The 21,243-nt window shown below is 41.8% G+C and overlaps 1 protein-coding gene across 1 annotated transcript in view; it reads right to left on the bottom strand.

The window, feature by feature from the left end:
- LOC127526759 (uncharacterized) overlaps window positions 1-21,243 on the bottom strand; it is an 83,071-nt gene that overhangs the window by 27,864 nt on the left and 33,964 nt on the right. The window contains exons 7-8 of the mRNA XM_051923456.1: window positions 16,465-16,623; window positions 5,708-5,769 (exon numbers count right to left, since the gene is read on the bottom strand). Of these exons, the coding sequence (XP_051779416.1) occupies window positions 5,708-5,769; window positions 16,465-16,623 (221 nt within the window). The remainder of the gene's footprint in view (window positions 1-5,707; window positions 5,770-16,464; window positions 16,624-21,243) is intronic.

The raw sequence follows: 21,243 nt of genomic DNA, 5'->3' as shown, positions 1-21,243 counted from the left end.
CATGTGCAGAGGAGAGATGCTGGGTATATTGGGAAAAGGATGTTAAGGATAGAGCTGCCAGAAAAGAGGAAGGCCTAAGAGAAGGTTTATGGATGTGGTGAGTTAGGGCATGAAGGTGATGGGTGTGACAGAGCAAGATGCAGAAGACAAGATGATATGGATGAAGATGATCCACTGTGGCAACCCCTAACAGGAGCAGCCGAAAGAAGAAGATTGCTTGGGGGAGATCACATTTCCTCAAGTGACGGAAAAAGAATGTTCTCTGATGGGCTTTCTTAATAATACAAGTGTTGTTATTGTCCCACGTAAGTGTTTGTGTCAGCACAGTGCCCTGAAACTTAAATAACTCTATTGTCCCAATGGCTGAGCCATTTTATAGCACGTGATAGGCAAACAGATGTCTCCTTTCTGCAATTCTGTAATCATCTCCTGACTTTTTGGAATGTTAAGGTCCAAATTATTTTTGCTGCACCACACTGTCAGATGTTCCACCTCTCATTTGAAATGAGGCATATTAGTGTGATGTCATCTGCAAATTTAAGACGTTTGACAGACAGATCACGTGAGGTGCAGGTAAATATGTATTAACACTGTTGAATCTGAATATTCCATGACAGCATGAGATTAAAAAAATTTTCTCAGCCACCACTTCAGACTATATGGGGTAAACAGCATTTGAAAAAAATCTGTCATTTTTGGGATGGTGAGGAAGCAGGGAGTAGAGTTGGCGAAGGTGGATGAGTTTAAATACTTGGGATCAACAGTACAGAGTAATGGGGATTGTGGAAGAGAGGTGAAAAAGAGAGTGCAGGCAGGGTGGAATGGGTGGAGAAGAGTGTCAGGAGTGATTTGTGACAGACGGGTATCAGCAAGAGTGAAAGGGAAGGTCTACAGGACGGTAGTGAGGCCAGCTGTGTTATATGGGCTGGAGATGGTGGCACAGGAGACAGAGCTGGAGGTGGCAGAGTTAAAGATGCTAAGATTTATATTGGATGTGATGAGGATGTCTAGTATTAGTAATGAGGATATTAGAGGGTCAGCTCAGGTTGGACAGTTGGGAGACAAAGTCAGAGAGGTGAGATTGAATTGGTTTTGGACAAGTGCAGAGGAGAGATACTGGGTATATTGGGAGAAGGGTATTAAGGATAGAGCTGCCAGGCAAGAGGAGAAGAGGAAGGGTCTAACAGAGGAAGATGCAGAGGACAGGAAGAGATGATCCACTGTGGGGACCCCTAACGGGAGAAACCGAAAGAAAAAGAAGAAGATACCATTTTTGGGTGCAGTGGCATGGTCAGCTGACTCACAAAGCTTTTCATATTCTTCCTATTCTGTGCGGTGGTTAGTTAGTAGATGGTGAAACAAGTTCCTTTTCGTGCTATCATTAACGGCAACCAATTTCCAACAGTTTACAGATCATCTTTTCAACGCCAAACTATCTCCACGTACATGAGGATGATCAACGGCTAGCCTTTAAATCTAACAACATAGACTGCGATGAAGGTGGTGTCTGTATTTTGTCTCCTGGCATTGCCTGTTCACTCCTGTTTAACATGCTAGGCTAGCTTAACTTGTGGAGCGGTGACCATGTACGCCTATGCTAGCACACTGCATGCCCTCTCAATGCGCACACACGGTATTCTGTCCTACTAGGCTACACGTAGTGTTGCTGTGTGAGACGAGTTTGGAGACAACCATGAGGAGTCAATTTTGCTTAACACTGGGTTGGAAGAACTAGATATTATGTACTGTAGAGGGAGAAATATGCAAATCCCTTCTAATCTTTCTTTGATTTCTTTTAATGTTTTGTCTGCTCAACTTCATGTTAGAACATTGGAACAATATAGACAAGAACAGCCCAGCAAAGCTTGCCAGTCCTGTCCACTTATTTCTTCGAAAAAACCATCAAGTCAAGTTTTGAAAGTCCCTAAAGTCTTATTGTCTACCACACTACTTGGTCGCTTATTCCAAGTGTCTATCGTTCTTTGTGTAAAGAAAAACTTCCTAATGTTTGTGCGAAACTGTGTCCCCGTGTTCTTGATGAACTCATTTTAAAGTCCCAGTCTCGATCCACTGCACTATCATTTTAAACACTTCAATCATGTCACCTCTTCATCTTATTTTTCTTCAACTGTAAAGGTTCAACTCTTTTAATCTTTCCTTATAACTCATCCCCTGTAGCCCTGAATCAGCCCAGTCACTCTTCTCTGGACTTTTTCTTGTGCTGCTATGTCCTTTTTGTAGTCCGTAGACCAAAACTGCACACAGGACTCTAGATGAGGTCTCACCAGTGTGTTATAAAGCTTGAGCAGAACCTCCTGTGACTTGTACTCCACACATCAAGGCGCTATATAATCTGACATTCTGTTAGCCTTCTTAATGGCTTCTGAACACTGTCTGGAAGTTGATAGCTTACAGTCCACTACAAGTCCTAAATTCTTCTCATAAGGTGGAATCTCTATTTTCCAACCGCCCATTGTGTATTCAAACCTCACATTATTACTTCACATGTGTAATTCTTTACATTTACTGACATTAAATTTCATCTGCCACAAATCTGCCCAAGCCTGTATGCTGCCCAAGTCCCGCTGTAATGATATAAGGGATTCCAAATGATCTGCTAATCCACCTATCTTGCTATCATCTGCAAACTTAACCACCTTGTTACTTAAATTCCTATCTAAATCATTTATATATATTTAAAATAGCAGCAGCCCCAGCACTGCCCCTTGCTGGACACCACTCTTAACATCGGCCAGTTCTGATGAGGTTCCTCGCACCATCACCCTTCTTGTGTCTGAGCCAATTCTGCACCCATCTACACCCCACACCCTGAACTCCCCCTTCTTTTAGTTTGATGCCCACCCTCTCATGTGGCACCTTATCAAATGTTTCTGAAAGTCCACATCAATAATATCATCTGCTCCACTTTGATCAGATCCTTTTGTTGCCTCCTCATACAATTCCAGCCTGTCAGTAAAACACGACCTCCCTCTTCTGACCCCACACTGACTGTTCCTAATAATGCCATTCCTTGCCAGGTGTTTCTCAATCTTAAACTTAATAATTCCTTCCATTAATTTTCCTGTGATGCATGTTAAGCTTACCGGCCTATAGTTGCTTGGATCTGCCCTGTCACCCTTTTTATATAATCTATATATATATAATTCACTAAGCCGCCGCCAGCACAAGCAAGACACCCATGGAAGCACGCAGGACAGAGCCACGCCCACCAACTCTAAGACCATTGGATACGACGACAACTTGCAGAGCTACGCCCACCAACTCAGATGCAGCAACTCACAAAACATGGCGTCATTCGCGTTCGTCTCTGCTACTCTCCACATGCACCTCTGAAGAAGCATGTTTGTCGCGGATGTGAATCGCTGTATGCAGCGTGTAAAACAGTTTGCGAGGGGTATCCCATGGTCTTAGCAGTGTCTATGCTTCGATGTGAATCGCTGTATGCAGTGTGTAAAACGCTGTATTGTATGTTGTCCTCTCCAGAGTTACATCTTTTTATTCACTTGCAGTCGTATCCTCAAAACCAACCACATTTGGACAACTGTGTCTTTCAGGAAGTGTTCACCCATCAATACATAATTATGCGGCGTATGCTACGCCGCGGGTTGGATAGTGGGATGATATTTGCAATTTTCCAGTCCTTTGGAATCTCTCCAGTGCACAGTGACTTCCTAAAAATATGAATCAAGGGTTTATATTTGTAGTCTCTAGCCTCCCTAAGAACTCGGGGGTAAATATTATCTGGTCCTGGTGATTTTTATTTTGTGTTTATTTGTTTTGTGTTATTTGTTAATATTCATCCATTCCTGATTTCATGCCTACAACACATTCCCAAAAAAAGTTGGGACCGGGGCAAGTTAGAGCCAGTAGTGAGGTCAAATAATGAACTAATGATGTGATTTTAAATAGGTGATGTCAACAGGTGATTCTCATCGTGATTTGGTGTCCAGCAAAGGCTGAGTCTTTGAGGAGCAAAGATGGTTAGAAGATCTACAGTTTGTCCACAAATGCATGAGCAAATGATTGAAACATTTCAAAACAAGAAAGATTGGATTAAATTTGAATATTTCTCTCTCTACAGTGTATAATATCATTAAACAATTCAAGAAATCTGGAGGAATTTCAGTGCGTAAAGGGTAAAGGGCGCAAGCCTAAGTTAAAACAGCCTTGATCTCCGATCCAGAAGCATCACTCATCAGTCGCTGATATCACTCTCATGGCCAAGGCCTGATGACTTTGGCAAACCTTTGTCAAGTTCTGCATTATGGAGATACATCCACAAATGCCACTTCAAACTTTACTGTGCAAAAAAGGATCCTCAAATTAACAATGTCCAGAACTGGCGTCAACTTTACTCTGGGCTCAGCAGCATCTGGGATGGACAATCACACGGTAGAAACTTGTATTGTGGTCAGACAAGTCAGCATTCCAGATATTTTATGGAAGAAATGAACACCGTGTACTTTTGACCATCCAGATTATTATCAATAACAAGTCCAAAAGCCTATTGGGTGTGTCATGGTTAGGAGTTGTATCAGCACCCTTGGCAGAGGTCAATTCTACTTCTGTGATGGCAGCATTAATGCAGAAAAGTACATTGAGATTTTAGAGTAATATATACTGCCTTGGGCGGCATGGTGGCGCAGTGGTAGCACTGCTGCCTGGTAGTTAGGAGACCTGGGTTTGCTTCCCGGGTCTTCCCTGCTTGGAGTTTGCATGTTCTCCCTGTGTCTGCATGGGTTTCCTCCCACAGTCCAAAGACATGCAGGTTAGGTGCATTGGTGATCCTAAATTGTCCCTGGTGTGTGCTTGGTGTGTGGGGGTGTGTGCCCTGCGGTGGGCTGGCGCCCTGCCCGGGATTTGTTCCTGCCTTGCACCCTGTGTTGGCTGGGACTGGCTCCAGCAGACCCCTGTGTGTTAGGATATAGTGGGTTGGATGATGGATGGATGGATATGCTGCCTTCAAGATGACATCTCTTCCCTGGATGTCCAGACAATGCAAAGCCACATTCTGCACACATGACAAAGGCATGGCTGTGGAAGAAGAGGGTGCGGGTACTGGACTGACCTGCCTGCCTGCAGTCCTCACCCGTCTCCAATTGCGAATGTGTGGAGAATTTTAAAACAAATAATGCCAACCTCATACTGTTGTGCACTGTAAGATGTGTTTGCAGGAAAAATGGAACAAAATAACACCGGAACGGCTTCATCGCTTGGTATCCTCAGAGCCAAAACCTCTTTTAAGTGTTGTGAGGACATTACAAAGCACTGAATGTTTTACCATGCCGACTCTTTTTAGAATGAGTTGCAGGCCTGAAATGCAAGAATGGATGAATATGAACAAATGAAGTTGACCACACAAAACATGAAATGTCTTGGGTTCTTACTGTCTGCAATGAAATAAAAATCAAAATACATTTAAGAATCACTGCTGGTTTTATTTTTATCTGTATTTTCCATACCGTCCCATCTTTTTCTGATTTGGGGTTGTGTTTAGATTGCTCACTTGCCCTGAAATAGCTGTCATTTATGTATGATCTCCAAGAAGGCTGTTCTGTTGTTGTAAGGCCCTGCTGCTGCTGTCTCAGGAAGCAAAAGTAAAAGTGGCAATGGAGGGCATAACTTTGAAGTGAATACCTCAGCATAGACATAGCCATACTAGGCCTGGAACAGATACAATACTTACTGATCTGTGGGCGAGTGGGCCGTCCAACTGTTACTGTGATGCATCTCATCTCGGACTGATACCTAAAAGAAAGGACACGACATGTCAAGTTGGTATTGTTATCTGGTGAGTTCCATTTTTGCTATGCTAACTCCCTGTCGGCTCGTTGGTTTTTGATATGAAGTGACAGCTGCCTTCAGTTATACCCGCCAATCCTTTCTTTCCCTCTGTCCATCCATCATCAGATCTCACATACAGTAATCCCTCGCTACTTCACGGTTCACTTTTCTCGGATTCACGACTTCGCGGATTTTATATGTAAGCATATCTAAAAATATTACGCAGATTTTTCGCTGCTTCGCGGGTTTCTGCGGACAATGGGTCTTTTTACTTCTGGTATTTGCTTCCTCAGTTGGTTTGCCCAGTTGATTTCATACAAGAGATGCTATTGGCGGATGGCTGAGAAGCTACCCAATCAGAGCACGCAGTTAAGTTCCTGTGTGCTGCTGATTGGCTCAGCGACGGAGTGCTGCATTAACCAGGAAGTCTCATCTCACTCATTCAGCATTAACGTGCTCTTGCTACTGCATTCAGGGGATTATCATCTTCATCGTCATCATTTTTACTGCACAGCATATTCATCACCATCATCACGTCATATATAGCTACGTGTACTTCGCTATACAGTAAGTGTAAACTTATCTACCGATTTCATATTGCTTAGCAGTTGTCCCTGTTATTAATAGAGTAAAGGGTGGGTTGTAAACAATACAGGGAGGGTTTAAAAACGTCCAAATACACGTTAAATAATTAAATAAATATGGTGTCCCTACTTCGCGGAAATTCAGTTATCGCGGTCGGCCTTGGAACCTATCTCCCGCGATAAGTGAGGGATTACTGTATATCTCAATTTAAGTTATGTCATCTTTCCTATTCAGACCCACCACATCTCCATTACATTTCTAATGTTCCCAGCATTGACCCCCAGACCCCCATCCATCACACTCTTCATTTATCCTGCTGTATTCAGCCATGCACCACTTAAATACTTTGGATTTCTTGGAACCATTGTGGTCAGAGATAAAGCAAGTTAGAGAGCACGTATGAGATGTAACATTTGGGCGCATTTAGGGAGATTTGAATATTGTGGAAAATTATCTGAATTCCTCTTCTTTAAGTTGCTTATAGTGCAACATACATTATTTCTCTCTATTATATAAAAAATCCTGCAACGAGACAAGACTTTTTGGAAGATTTTGTCAAGTCCCGCGAGACTTTGATCATGAGATTTTTTTAAAGTCAGGCCCTCCTCTAAACCATATTCAGCCACACACACACGGTGATCTCACCTCTCATTCATGCGAATGTTCTGACAGACACAGTTCCTGCACTCTCAGCTCTTATAAATTTTTACTTTTTCCTCACTTTTCCTCACGTTCCCAATTAAAGATGTCCAAATCTCATTGAAGAATTTCGTCCCAAAGGGTTATCAACAGACAAAATGAGTAAACAGGCAATCCTAGCACAGAGAAACGATGAAGTCAAACGAATAAACGCAAAAATTGTTGATCGATTACACGGCAAATTTGTTAAATGCGTATCAATAGACTATGCAGAAATAGTTGGTGGTGATGTTGCGGAAGATGAAAACATCAACTTACAATATCACAAAGAATATCTACAACCGTTAACACCTTCCGGTCTTCCACCGGCCGAATTACTGTAGAAAGAAGGACGTATCCAAGAAAGGTAATGTAGTACATCTTCAGGGGATAACATTAGACAACAAAGGAGATCTTGATATGCCATTCACATTAAAACGTTTCCAGTTTCCCGTTAGAATAGCTCTTGCAAAAACAATTAACAAATCACAGAGCCAAACATTTGAAAAAGTCAGTTTATTTATTAGAGAGAAAGGAACGAAATTCAATCACGGGCATTTATATGTTGTGTTGTCACGATGAAAGTCCAAACACAGAATCCAAATTCAATGCGATATTGACGAAAACTTAATTAAAAAAAAATAGTTTTTACTTGTTTTTACAGTAAAAGTGTAAGTTTAAAAAGTATTTGTGTGTTAATTTCAAAGCCAAACAGAACAAAATCGTATTACGCAACGAATAACTCTAACGCAACATTAAACATAATTTACTTTCAAATTATTACGTTTTACTCTTTTTTAATATGGTTAGATAGATAGATAGATAGATAGATAGATAGATAGATAGATAGATAGATAGATAGATAGATAGATAGATAGATAGATAGATAGATAGATAGATAGATAGATAGATAGATAGATACTTTATTAATCCCAATGGGAAATTCTAAAATAGTTCTATTATGCATAAGTAACAATTCCCATGAAAATAAAAATCTGTTTAAATTGTAGATCCACATCCCCATACGCAAGCAGCAGAACCGCAAAGATGCTAGTGTCAGCGTGTAGCAGTGCTACTAAATAAGAACTGCATCTCCCAGCAGTCCTTTCAGGGCCTGCTGGTGTCAAAGGTGGTCAAAGGTAGTTAAAAGGAGGGCAGAGGGCAAAAGGAAGGGGAGATTGTTTTGTTTGGTGCGTTGTGTGTTGCGTTTATCTGTCATGCTGTCTGCTTTTGTTGGAACTTTAATTAATCATTGTATCCTGGACTGTATTCGTTGGTTGGGGTCTGAATCACTGTCTACCTGTGCACTGAGGACTGCGTTAGGATTCATTGGTTTTCCGGAAGAGTGGAGGGCTCCTGAACCATCCATCCGATTTCATCCTTTCAGTAACTACCGGTAGGACTGTGTTTTCTTTCACCCTTTCAACATACAGATAGATAGATAGATAGATAGATAGATAGATAGATAGATAGATAGATAGATAGATAGATAGATAGATAGATAGATAGATAGATAGATAGATAGATAGATAGATAGATAGATAGATAGATAGATAGATAGATACTTTATTAATCCATCCATCCATTTTCCAACCTGCTGAATCCGAACACAGGGTCACGGGGGTCTGCTGAAGCCAATCCCAGCCAACACAGGGCACAAGGCAGGAACCAATCCCGGGCAGGGTGCCAACCCACCGCAGGACACACACAAACACACCCACACACCAAGCACACACTAGGGCCAATTTAGAATCGCCAATCCACCTAACCTGCATGTCTTTGGACTGTGGGAGGAAACCGGAGCGCCCGGAGGAAACCCACGCAGACACGGGGAGAATATGCAAACTCCACGCAGGGAGGACCCAGGAAGCGAACCCAGGTCCCCAGGTCTCCCAACTGCGAGGCAGCAGCGCTACCCACTGCGCCACTGTGCCGCCCTACTTTATTAATCCCAAGGGGAAATTCACATATTCACATACAGATTGCTGGACTTAACTTCGTCACTTCTCATCTTCATCTGGTTTGGGTTTCATGGACTTTTCTGTGTGGTGTTTGTGTATATATGTTAAATGTAATATCGCCGAAGGGGTCAGGGGTAGTATGACTGTTTTCGTTTAGTTAATTTAGTTTCATTATATGCTTAATTGTTTGCCTTTCCCAGTGTGCTTTATTGGTCTCTGTTGTGAGTGTGTGTGGGTCGATCCAAGGCTGGGGACGTTCCTGGGATTCTCCTCTATTAAAATAAATAAATCACCGTCACCTTTGACGATGTGAATCTTAGAGGCTCCTGACCGCTACAAGCACCCACACAGGGGTTGGCGAGTGAAGATGAGCAGTGGGCAAAGCTCCCTAGTAGTTCAAACAAATTTAGTTCACTCTAAGAATAAGGGATTAGAGAGTGTGAAGGACAGCCGGGTCCCATGCCCGGCAGGGACGCCCTTACTGCATATGTTCCAGGGGAAGCTACCATGGACAGCTCAATACCTCCCACGGGACGCTTGGTGGCAGCCTCCCTGGCAGACAATGATTCCCCAACCGGGCGCATGGCTCCATGGGAGATGGAGTCCTCCACAGCCTGGTTGGGGGCTCGGATGGCTGCCAGGGGGAGCTGCATGGACTTTGCAGCCCGGCTGGTCAGTTCCTCAGCCCCACCCGGAAATGCAATTAGGCCCAGGTGATCAAGCACCTGGAATACTTCCGGGTGGGGTATAAAAAAGGCCAGCCACCACCACTCGAGAGAGCCAGAGTCGGGAGGAGGAGGACTAAGCCTGAGGAGGTGTGGTGCTGCCAGAAGGATTGTTGCTGTGGTGAGAATTGTGCTTGTTTGGGACTGTGTATTGCCTGTGGGTCACGGGGAAGACGTGCGCCCACGGGTGAAGAAAATAACAACGTATGTGTTTAAGACATACAGTGTCTGTCTGTCTGTGCCTGGGGCCTGGTCTTTTACAAGAGCCACACTTAGGAACTCCCTTTTCCTTTCATCAAGTGAATTTTTGTTATTTGCATTCTTTTACGTTTACAATTATGGAGACCATTTAACTTACCGGTGCAACTTCAAGCAGCAGGAGAAGTGCATTAAAACAACTATGACAAGAGTAGGCCATTCAGCCCAACAAGCATTTTCTATTCTATTAACCAACAATCTTCATTAGGCTGCGGTGGGTTGGCACCCTGCCCAGGATTGGTTCCTGCCTTGTGCCCTGTGTTGGCTGGGATTGGCTCCAGCAGACCCCGTGACCCTGTGTTCGTATTCGGCGGGTTGGAAAATGGATGGATGGATGGATGGATGGATCTTCATTAGGACTAGTCATGAGTGAACCCTGCTGAATTCGCCTTACCATCAGTTCTACAAAATCACAGAAATGTTGACAAACTTCACCGAGCTCTGTGAAGTCCATTAAAGTTAATATGCTTAGTGTTACATTTTTTCTTGAAAAAACATGTAAAAAGCATTGCAATTTTTTAACATGCGAGTCCCTGTCATGCACCCCAAAACATGAGGCTGAGTCTCAGTACTTTAGCAAAACCAGCTTTATTCAGTGTGAAACAGGAACAGCATGGTTATTTATTGTAGCGGGATCTACCGCTCTCCTATACACAGACACAGCAGTCAGGAAGGGTGGTGGCTGTTATTCTGTGCCCTTTTTACATTTATAATGTTCCTTGCATCGGCCATCGACGGCAGGCGCTTATAGCACGACCGCGATCTTTTCGGATTCGCTTTACGGCGAACTGCTACAGTGCTGTGAGCCTGCAGTGGATGCGGGGTGAGTGGCCGATTGTACCGTAGGGGCGAGTCTGGTGTGGGGGTGTGCGAGGAGCTGGCTGGAGAGTGCCAGTTGCCGAAGCATACCGCTCCAAAAGCCGGCAGCAGCCTCGCTGAGGTCCACAGGGAATCAGACGGCGCAGGGTCTCTTTTTGTCCCATAAGGAAGACCCAGACCGTCTTTGCGTCCCAGGGTAGAAGGAGGAGGAACCAGAGACAGAGGTCTGTATGGCAAGCCAAATTAACATTTAGAGATATCTCAAAATGAATTTCGGATATCTTAAAATGTAACTTACTTTTTAAGATATCTGAAACTCACTTTGAGATATCTTAAAATACTTTCCTTTACATTTTAAGATATCTGCAATACATTTTGGGATATCTCAAATGCATTTCAAGATATCTCAAATACAGTTTCAGATATCTCAAAATACTTGTGTCTATATTTCAAGATATCTCAAAATCATTTCCTGTAAAACTGCCTATTATTTCAATGGGACTTCTTGTTTATTATAAGATATCTTAAAATGTATTTGAGATATCTTGAAATGAGCAGGAAGTGATGCTGAGATATCTGAAAATGTATTTGAGATATCTGAAAATGGACAGGAAGCTGTTTTGAGATATCTGGAAATGTATTTGAGATATCTTAAATTGTATTGTAGATATCTGAAAGTGCTATTGAGATCTTGAAATAATTGAGTGTCCTTTTAAAGATATCTTAAAATGCATTTTAGATATCTTGAAATACAATTTTAGATATCTTGAAATACATTGTTAGATATCTGAAATAGAGCAGAGACCCATTTTAAGATATCATGAAATTAATTTTAGATATCTAAAAATGTATTTCAGCTATATGAAACAACAATGAATTTCAAGATATCTTAAATGCTTTTTAAGATATCTAAATTATATTTCGAGATATCTTAAAATAACTTCCTTCTCATTTTAAGATATCCCAAATTCATTTTGAGATATCTGAAATGCATTTTCAGATATCTTAAAATGACTTCCTGCACATTTCAAGATATCTCAAATACATTTCAAGATATCTTAAAATAACTTCCTGCACATTTCAAGATATCTCAAATACATTTCATGATATCTCAAAATCACTTCCTGTGCATTTCGAGATATCTTAAATGCATTTCAAGATATCTTAAAATAGGCAGGAAGTTCCATTGAAAGTATAAGAAATTTTACAGGAAGTGATTTTAAGATATCTGAAAATGTATTTGAGATATCTTGAAATACGCAGGAAGTTACTTTAAGATATCTGAAAATGTATTTGAGATATCTTGAAATGTGCAGAAAGCTATTTTAAGATATCTGAAAATGCATTTCAGATATCTCAAAATGCCTGCAGATGTATTTTAAGATATCTTGAAATGTATTTGAGATATCTCAAAATGCACATGAACATATTTCAAGATATCTCAAATTGCATGTAAGATATCTTGAAATGCATTTCAGATATCTGAAAATGTACAGCATATCACTTCAAGATATCTTGAAATCTGTTTGAGATATCATACAATTCTTTTTAGATATCTTAAAATAGATGTATTTTTAGATATCTATAATTCAATTTGAGATATCTAAAATGCATTTCCAGATATCATAAAATTCATTTTGAAATATCTCTAAATGTTAATTTGGCTTGCCATAGGTCTGGACCTCCTGACAAAGGGCAGGCTGGGCCCGTGTGCCCACCTGTTGTTGAGAGCCGCCCTCTGCAGGTGCAGAGGGAAGCCGCGACCCTGGCTGGGAACCAGGTGAAGCACAGAAACCCGTCCTGTTGCCATGTCCAGAGGGCACAGGGACATGGAGGGAAGCTCTGGTGCTTTACTCGCAATGACAGTGGTCACAGATGGAGGCGCTGTCTGTATACGCTGTTGGATGATGCCATGGAGTGGCGTCGTGGACGCGCCTCCACCCCCTTGTTGTGTTTATCTTTTTCAGGGTGGAACTGTGAACCAGGACAGTCCGGCGCCCCAACCTGTCGAAGGACAGCCCTCGCAGGACGGGCCGCTTTACCCTGCAGGCTTCAGCTGTGGGAGGGGTAGTGTGATAGATGGCCAGGAACCCTGCTCCGTCGGGACGCCTGGAGTGAAGGAGGAACCAGGATAGCTGCACTTCATTTCCCTGGGCACCCGGCCGGTCCTTGATCCCTGGGGAACAGCACTTCTGGGACACCAGGAAGTGCTGACAGACCAGGGATGGTTTATGCCCGGAGTGCTTCCGGGTGCAAGGGCAGCACTTCCCCCACATTGCCAGGCACCTGGAACACATCCGGGATGGGATTAAAGGGGCTGCCTCACACCAATCAGGGAGCTGCAGTCGGGTGGAAGGACGGACCTTGTATGGCAGGAGTGGAGGCCGTCAGAAGAACCAAGGACTGTGAACTGTAAATAGTGTTTGTAAATATTGTTGGGAATAAACGTGTGTGTTGTGGACACTGCGTTGTCGTGTCTGTCTGTGGCCGGGCTACCTCTTACATTAAAGAGTGAAGCGATTGCGCAAAGCAAAATTCTCGGTATTATTTATTTATTTTTTGCGTATTATTGCTGAATCCATATCTGACTTATCGAACTCCCATGCTAATGTATATGACCTGGAGATCTGGTGATCTGACTGCAGCCTGAGGTCCTATGGCCTATGGCAATATTTGCTGGGTAGGACTACACAGACACGTATCAAACTCCGATTTTGATGCACACAATATGGAAATCAAAAACAAAAGACAAGTTCCTGCATCAGCTGATCATCCCTCACCTAAGCGTAGTGCTGAACACACTCATGTAGCTGACATGTCAATGGTCTGTGTTCACCCTTAGTTCACAGACTTAGATCTGTTGAAGGTAAGGTGGTGATTAGACTTCATCAAACGACGTGGCGCACTAGTGGACAATACGGATTACCTGCCACTTGACTGCTTCAAGCTGTTTTTTGCAGAAAGGGCCTTTCAGCTTATGATTGATGAGGCAAATAAGTACAGTGCATCCGGAAAGTATTCACAGCGCATCACTTTTTCCACATTTTGTTATGTTACAGCCTTATTCCAAAATGGATTAAATTCATTTTTTTCCTCAGAATTCAACACACAACGCCCCATAATGACAACGTGAAAAAAGTTTACTTGAGGTTTTTGTAAATTTATTAAAAATAAAAAAATTGAAAAAGCACATGTACATAAGTATTCACAGCCTTTGCCATGAAGCTCAAAACTGAGCTCAGGTGCATCCTGTTTCCCCTGATCATCCTTGAGATGTTTCTGCAGCTTCATTGGAGTTCGCCTGTGGTAAATTCAGTTGACTGGACATGATTTGGAAAGGAACACACCTGTCTATATAATGTCCCACAGTTGACAGTTCATGTCAGAGCACAAACCAAGCATGAAGTCAAAGGAATTGTCTGTAGACCTCTGAGACAGGATTGTCTCGAGGCACAAATCTGTGGAAGGTTACAGAAAAATTTCTGCTGCTTTGAAGGTCCCAATGAGCACAGTGGCCTCCATCATCCATAAGTGGAAGAAGTTCGAAACCACCAGGACTCTTCCTAGAGCTGGCCGGCCAGCTAAACTGAGCGATCGGGGGAGAAGGGCCTTAGTCAGGGAGGTGACCAAGAACCCGATGGTCACTCTGTCAGAGCTCCAGAGGTCCTCTGTGGAGAGAGGAGAACCTTCCAGAAGGACAACCATCTCTGCAGCAATCCACCAATCAGGCCTGTATGGTAGAGTGGCCAGACGGAAGCCACTCCTTAGTAAAAGGCACATGGCAGCCCGCCTGGAGTTTTCCAAAAGGCACCTGAAGGACTCTCAGACCATGAGAAAGAAAATTCTCTGGTCTGATGAGACAAAGATTGAACTCTTTGGTATGAATGCCAGGTGTCACGTTTGGAGGAAACCTGGCACCATCCCTACAGTGAAGCATGGTGGTGGCAGCATCATGCTGTGGAGATGTTTTTCAGCGGCAGGAACTGGGAGACTAGTCAGGATAAAGGGAAAGATTACTGCAGCAATGTTCAGAGACATCCTGGATGAAAACCTGCTCCAGAGCGCTCTTGACCTCAGACTGGGGCGACGGTTCATCTTTCAGCAGGACAACGACCCTAAGCACACAGCCAAGATATCAAAGGAGTGGCTTCAGGACAACTCTGTGAATGTCCTTGAGTGGCCCAGCCAGAGTCCAGACTTGAATCCGATTGAACATCTCTGGAGAGATCTTAAAATGGCTGTGCACCGACGCTTCCCATCCAACCTGATGGAGCTTGAGAGGTGCTGCAAAGAGGAATGGGCGAAACTGGCCAAGGATAGGTGTGCCAAGCTTGTGGCATCATATTCAAAAAGACTTGAGGCTGTAATTGCTGCCAAAGGTGCATCGACAAAGTATTGAGCAAAGGCTGTGAATACTTATGGACATGGGATTTCTTAGTTTTTTTATTTTTAATAAATTAGCAAAAACCTCAAGTAAACTTTTTTCACGTTGTTATTATGGGGTGTTGTGTGCAGAATTCAGAGGAAAAAATTAATTTAATCAATTTTGGAATAAGGCTGTAACATAACAAAAGGTGGAAAAAGTGATGCGCTGTGAATACTTTCTGGATGCACTGTATACAATACAGTATAATACAATTTATTTTTGTATAGCCCAAAATTACACAAGAAGTGCCGCAATGGGCTTTAACATGCCCTGCCTCCTGACAGCCCCCCAGCCTTGACTCTCTAAGAAGACAAGAAAATACTCCCAATAAAACCCTTGTAGGGAAAAATGGAAGAAACCTTGAGAAAGGCAGTTCATAGAGAGACCCCAATCCAGGTAGGTTGGGCGTGCAGTGGGTGTCAAAAAGAAGGGCGTCAATACAACACAATACACAGAACAGAACAAATCCTTAATAAAGTATAAAAATAAAAAATTTTAGAAGTACGGAGCAGAATTTAACAGTAGATGATATCACATAATATGATTTGGATTGGTTTAGAGTCCTGGAGACCTCAGCCATCAAGCTGCCTCCCCCATTTGGCCATTCCACAGCTGAAACAGCGCTGGGCCAGGTATGTAATAAGTATGTGAATTTACAAACTGTGGAGGCGCATGGAACAAACATAAAACAGAGTGACATTTGTCATAAATAAGTCTTTTATGCTGATTCATGTGTGAAACCATTGCTTTGTGTTTTTTGGAAACAAAAGGAAAAAAAAAAATTAGCTGTAAAGGAGTTAATAAAGCCACTACCTCACGGTGGAGTTGGTTTTCCTGTGGAGTTTTCATGCAGTTGACGAGCTTTGACAGAACACTGAACAAGAAGAGTATAGGCTGGGCTCTCCATAATGAGGAGCTAGAAGCCTAACTTCATTGGACTTGTAGAAGAAAGGGTTCCAATTGATCAATGGCTGGATGCTTAAGATCAGGGGCTAAAGACCCCAGCAAGCCCCCCCACCCCTACTCTGTGCCACGACACCACTCACCAGGACTACTTTATGTTTCCAGGCCTCATTTGAGTCCTTGTTTTAAGGTGAAGCCCTTTTTTTGCATTTTGTGAGCCAGCAATTCTTAACAATAACAAAGACTAAAATGGGAAACAAAGGGTCATTGGCACCACTTTCTCATTTTCTTAACACTTACTTACCCTTCTTGAGTCTCAGCAAAGAAGCAGATGGGCATAACCTCACCCAGATCATTTTCACTTGGTGTCCATTTCACCACCGCCTCTCCAATGCCTGTTCTGTAATCGTACTGAAATACTTTGCTTATATTAAGTGGGCCGCTGACTATAACGGAGTATATGCTGGAAATAAAGAAGAGGAGAAAAATGATTACAATTCAGTGCTTTAATTTTTTATAGCATATAAGAACAGATACAAACTCTGTTTCCAGTCTGCAATTTTCTGTATGACCAAAGGGCGGCTATATTATGTATTTAATTTTGCACTTATGCGTGAGGTAAAAACTATAACATTCCCCCCAAAGTTTAAACCTCAGAGAATTAAATAGACAATTTTAATTATATTTGACATAAATCATATATACAGTGCATCCGGAAAGTATTCAAAGCGCATCACTTTTTCCACATTTTGTTATGTTACAGCCTTATTCCAAAATGGATTAAATTCACTTTTTTCCTCAGAATTCTACACACTGGCGAAACTGGCCAAGGATAGGTGTGCCAAGCTTGTGGCATCATATTCAACAAGACTTGAGGCTGTAATTGCTGCCAAAGGGGCATCGACAAAGTATTGAGCAAAGGCTGTGAATACTTATGTACATGTGCTTTCTCAGTTTTTTTATTTTTAATAAATTTGCAAAAATCTCAAGTAAACTTTTTTCACGTTGTCATTATGGGGTGTTGTGTGTAGAATTCTGAGGAAAAAAATGAATTTAATCCATTTTGGAATAAGGCTGTAACATAACAAAATGTGGAAAAAGTGATGCGCTGTGAATACTTTCTGGATGCACTGTATATATATATATATATATATATATATATATATATATATATATATATATATATATATATATATATATATATATATATATATATATATTATTCATTGCATTCGTAGTCTGTGTCACAATCTGATTGTATGGGTGGTTACCTACCAGGTAACGGTTGTGGTTGGTCAGCAAGTCAGCTAACATCCGCCACGGTGCCCTCATGTCAGTTGCGAGAAGCAGATCATAGAATGATTGAAAATAGTTTACTGTCAAATAATGCAAAGAGTACGCGACACGTGTTTCGCCCTAATTCTGGGCTCATCAGGCATACACACTCACTGCACCCCCCTCTCAGGGAAGTTTGCTGACCTGGTAGGTAACCACCCATACAATCAGATTGTGACACAGACTACGAATGCAATGAATGTAATTACCCTGATCTACATGCTGTCAATTGAATGAACCACACGCCGTGGCGCAACGTTAGAGGCTTCGCCGCTGACGTCCGAGGTTCAATTCCCCGATAGGGGGGTGCAGTGAGTGTGTACGCCTGATGAGCCCAGAATTAGGGCGAAACATGTGTCGCGTACTCTTTGCATTATTTGACAGTAAACTATTTCAACCATATATATATATATATATAGTAAGACACTAGAGGTGGCTGTTGCCTCTTTCAACCCAACATTTATTTATTTAGCCAATAAAAGGTGTCATTTCACCCTACTTTCTCCTGAACCCAACAGACAGACACACTGAACATAGGGTAAAATCACCAAGAAGATTTTTAATTCTTTTCTTCTGGTTTGTAGTGCCCAAAAGCACCTCCACCACCATTCACAGGCAATACAACAATAATACGCACAATAATTAACACAAATCTCTTCTCCACTCCTCCCAGCAAGCTCTGTCCACTACCTCCCAGTTCCTGCTCACTTGCTGGGTCTCACCTCTTGCTGGGAGGTGTGGAGGAGTATTGTGATTTATTAGTGATTATTATTGTAGTTATTTTCCTGTTTATCGGTGGCCATTGTGCTGGAAGAGCACTGTACAAAGCAAGTTCTTGGTTCTTTTAACTTGTGTTGTCAGTGTCTGTGTGTTGGGTTAAGCACCGGTATAGCGCCATCTAGTGTTACTATATATATATATATATATATATATATATATATATATATTCATGGCATTCGTAGTCTGAATCACAATCTGATTGTATGGGTGGTTACCTACCAGGTAACGCTTGTGGTTGGTCAGCAAGTCGGCTAACATCAGCCACGATGCCCTCAGTTGTGAGAAGCAGATCATAGAATGGTTGAAATAGTTTACTGTCAAATAATGCAAAGAGTACGCGACACGTGTTTCGCATTAATTCTGGGCTCATCAGGCGTACACACTCTACTGCACTCCCTCTCAGGAATCGAACCTCGGATGTCAGCGCTAGAGGCGAAGCCCCTAACGTTGCTATATATATATATATATATATATATATATATATATATATATATATATATATATATATACACATACTGCGGTGGGTTGGCACCCTGCCCAGGATTGGTTCCTGCCTTGTGCCCTGTGTTGGCTGGGATTGGCTCCAGCAGACCCCCGTGACCCTGTGTTCAGATTCAGCGGGTTGGAAAATGGATGGATATATATATATATATATATATATATATATATATATATATATATATATATAAATATAGTGTTAAACAGCTATTATCATACACTAACAATTTCTCTATTATCTATATCTATTATTTATTATTTATTATATTACATATCTATTGACTATATTTATGTATCTAGATTGCAAATACCATACAATGCATCAATGTTCATATTGCTAACTACACGTCAATATTGCTGCTACTTCTTTGTCTTGTCTTTGCGCAATGTCTTGTCTTGTTTGTGTTTTCATTTTACATTTTAATTTTTATTCTATTTCTAATTTATTATTTGCACTTCATGTTGTTATACTGTGGACCCTGAGCTTCGCAATTTCATCTGTCTGTATACTTGTATATGGTTGAGATGACAATAAAGTTCCCTTTGACTTGATATATATATATATATATATATATATATATATATATATATATATATATATATATATATATATATATATATATATATATATATAGTACGAGAACGAGACTGGACATATACTGGGCATAAGTTAAGTAATTAACATTCATTACAATAATTTACAAAATTAACAAAGATCAGGGGCAAGAAATAAAAACAAAAGAAAGCAAAGGTAAAAAAAAATTACAGCAGGGCTGCCCCCAGCAAAAATAAAACAATGATAAAAACTGAGCAAATGACGAATTAAAATATATTCAAAGAAGACTCTGTTTTATCCAAAAAAAAGATGCAATTCTAGAGGAGAGAGATAGAATTATCAAACATGATATTGTTAGGCACAATATTCCAGGCATGGAATTCTGTGTAAATATGATCATCTGCAGATGTGTCTCGGGATTAGCTGTTATGATCCAATGTATGGCATTAAGCCTGAATAAGTCTTGGTACAGTATTCTGCTGCCATCTAGTGGATAAAATATACTGAAAAAAATATATGAATATTTCTATGCATTTTGCCTCTTTGTAATAACAATATTCATGAGTGGTGTGGAGCCTTTGACTAAAACACGTAAGGGTGTGTAAATGAGAAACTGTAACAGCAGTTTTAGGACAAACTGAAATGATAGTGATAACGATGTGAATTTATCATTAATTGCAGACATGGATAATAATAATAAGAATAATCATTACATTTATATAGCGCTTTTCTCAGTACTCAAAGCGCTATCCACACAGGGAGGAACCGGGAAGCGAAACCACAATCTTCCACAGTCTCCTTACTGCAAAGCAGCAGCACTACCACTGCGCCACCTGTGAGGACAAAGTGTGAGGACACCTGTGATAGTCAAAGTGATGCACATGGCACTACATGACCGGACTCTGCTGTGATAAGCCTGGTGTATTTGGCCCCATGAAAGTTCAAGCAGGTGCAATGAGGTGTGTGATGAAAAAGGCAAAATGATTGTGATCAAGTGGACAGACAAGACAGACATAAGTCTCTTAAACACTGTTCACAATATAGTACAGGGGGTTCTCGGGTTACAACACTGTTCCGTTCTTACAACAGTGATGTAACCTGAATTTTGGTGTAAGTCGAAACACACTCTAGCCTAAGTCACTTACCTATACTAACACATTTGCAAAATCATAATCTAGAACATAAAAACACAACAAAAGGACATAAATATACTGTACTGTACACTATACTGTATGTGGGGAACAGCCCGGACACAGACAGGTAGACATTGTTTAAATGCACCACACACGTTTATTTACACAATTATTTACAGTGAAACACAGCACACAACCCAGTTTCACCCCCAAAGTCAAGGCCTCTCACTATGCCTTTCTCTTTTCAGGTCCACCTCCACTCCTCTCCTCCGAGCTCCGTCCTTCTACTCTCCTGACTCCAGCCCTCGAATGGAGGGAGGCGGCCCCTTTTAAATCCACCCGGATGTGCTCCAGGTGCCTCCCAATGAGGGTGTCCCTGGTCTTCTTTCTCCCAGAACTTCCGAGTGTGGTGGAAGTGCTGAGGGCCAGGGATCCTCAGGCATCAGGGTGCCCCCTGGCAGTGACCACAGGCCCCTATAAAGGTTGAGCTCCTAAGCTCTGTTCCTGTGGTTCCCCAAAGCCACCAGGGCGGTCGCTCCCTCGTGGTCTGCAGGAGGCGTAAGCCCTCCTCCGATCCTTCTGGCCGTCCCGGCTGGGTACCACCCCCAGCTGCTTGCCACATGTAGTAACAGAAAAAATGAACAAAAAAATGAGTGTAAAAAAAATTCCTTACCTTTATTCCTTCTGATCTCTTTACAATGTCTAATTTCACTTCCATCATGATGGCTTTCCTCTTCTTCGAAGCACTACCATCTGAAGACTCTGACTTTCGTTTAGGAGC

This window comes from Erpetoichthys calabaricus, chromosome 2 (genome assembly GCF_900747795.2).
Source record: "Erpetoichthys calabaricus chromosome 2, fErpCal1.3, whole genome shotgun sequence".
NCBI lineage: Eukaryota > Metazoa > Chordata > Cladistia > Polypteriformes > Polypteridae > Erpetoichthys > Erpetoichthys calabaricus.
This window is presented reverse-complemented; position numbering and strand designations above follow the sequence as displayed.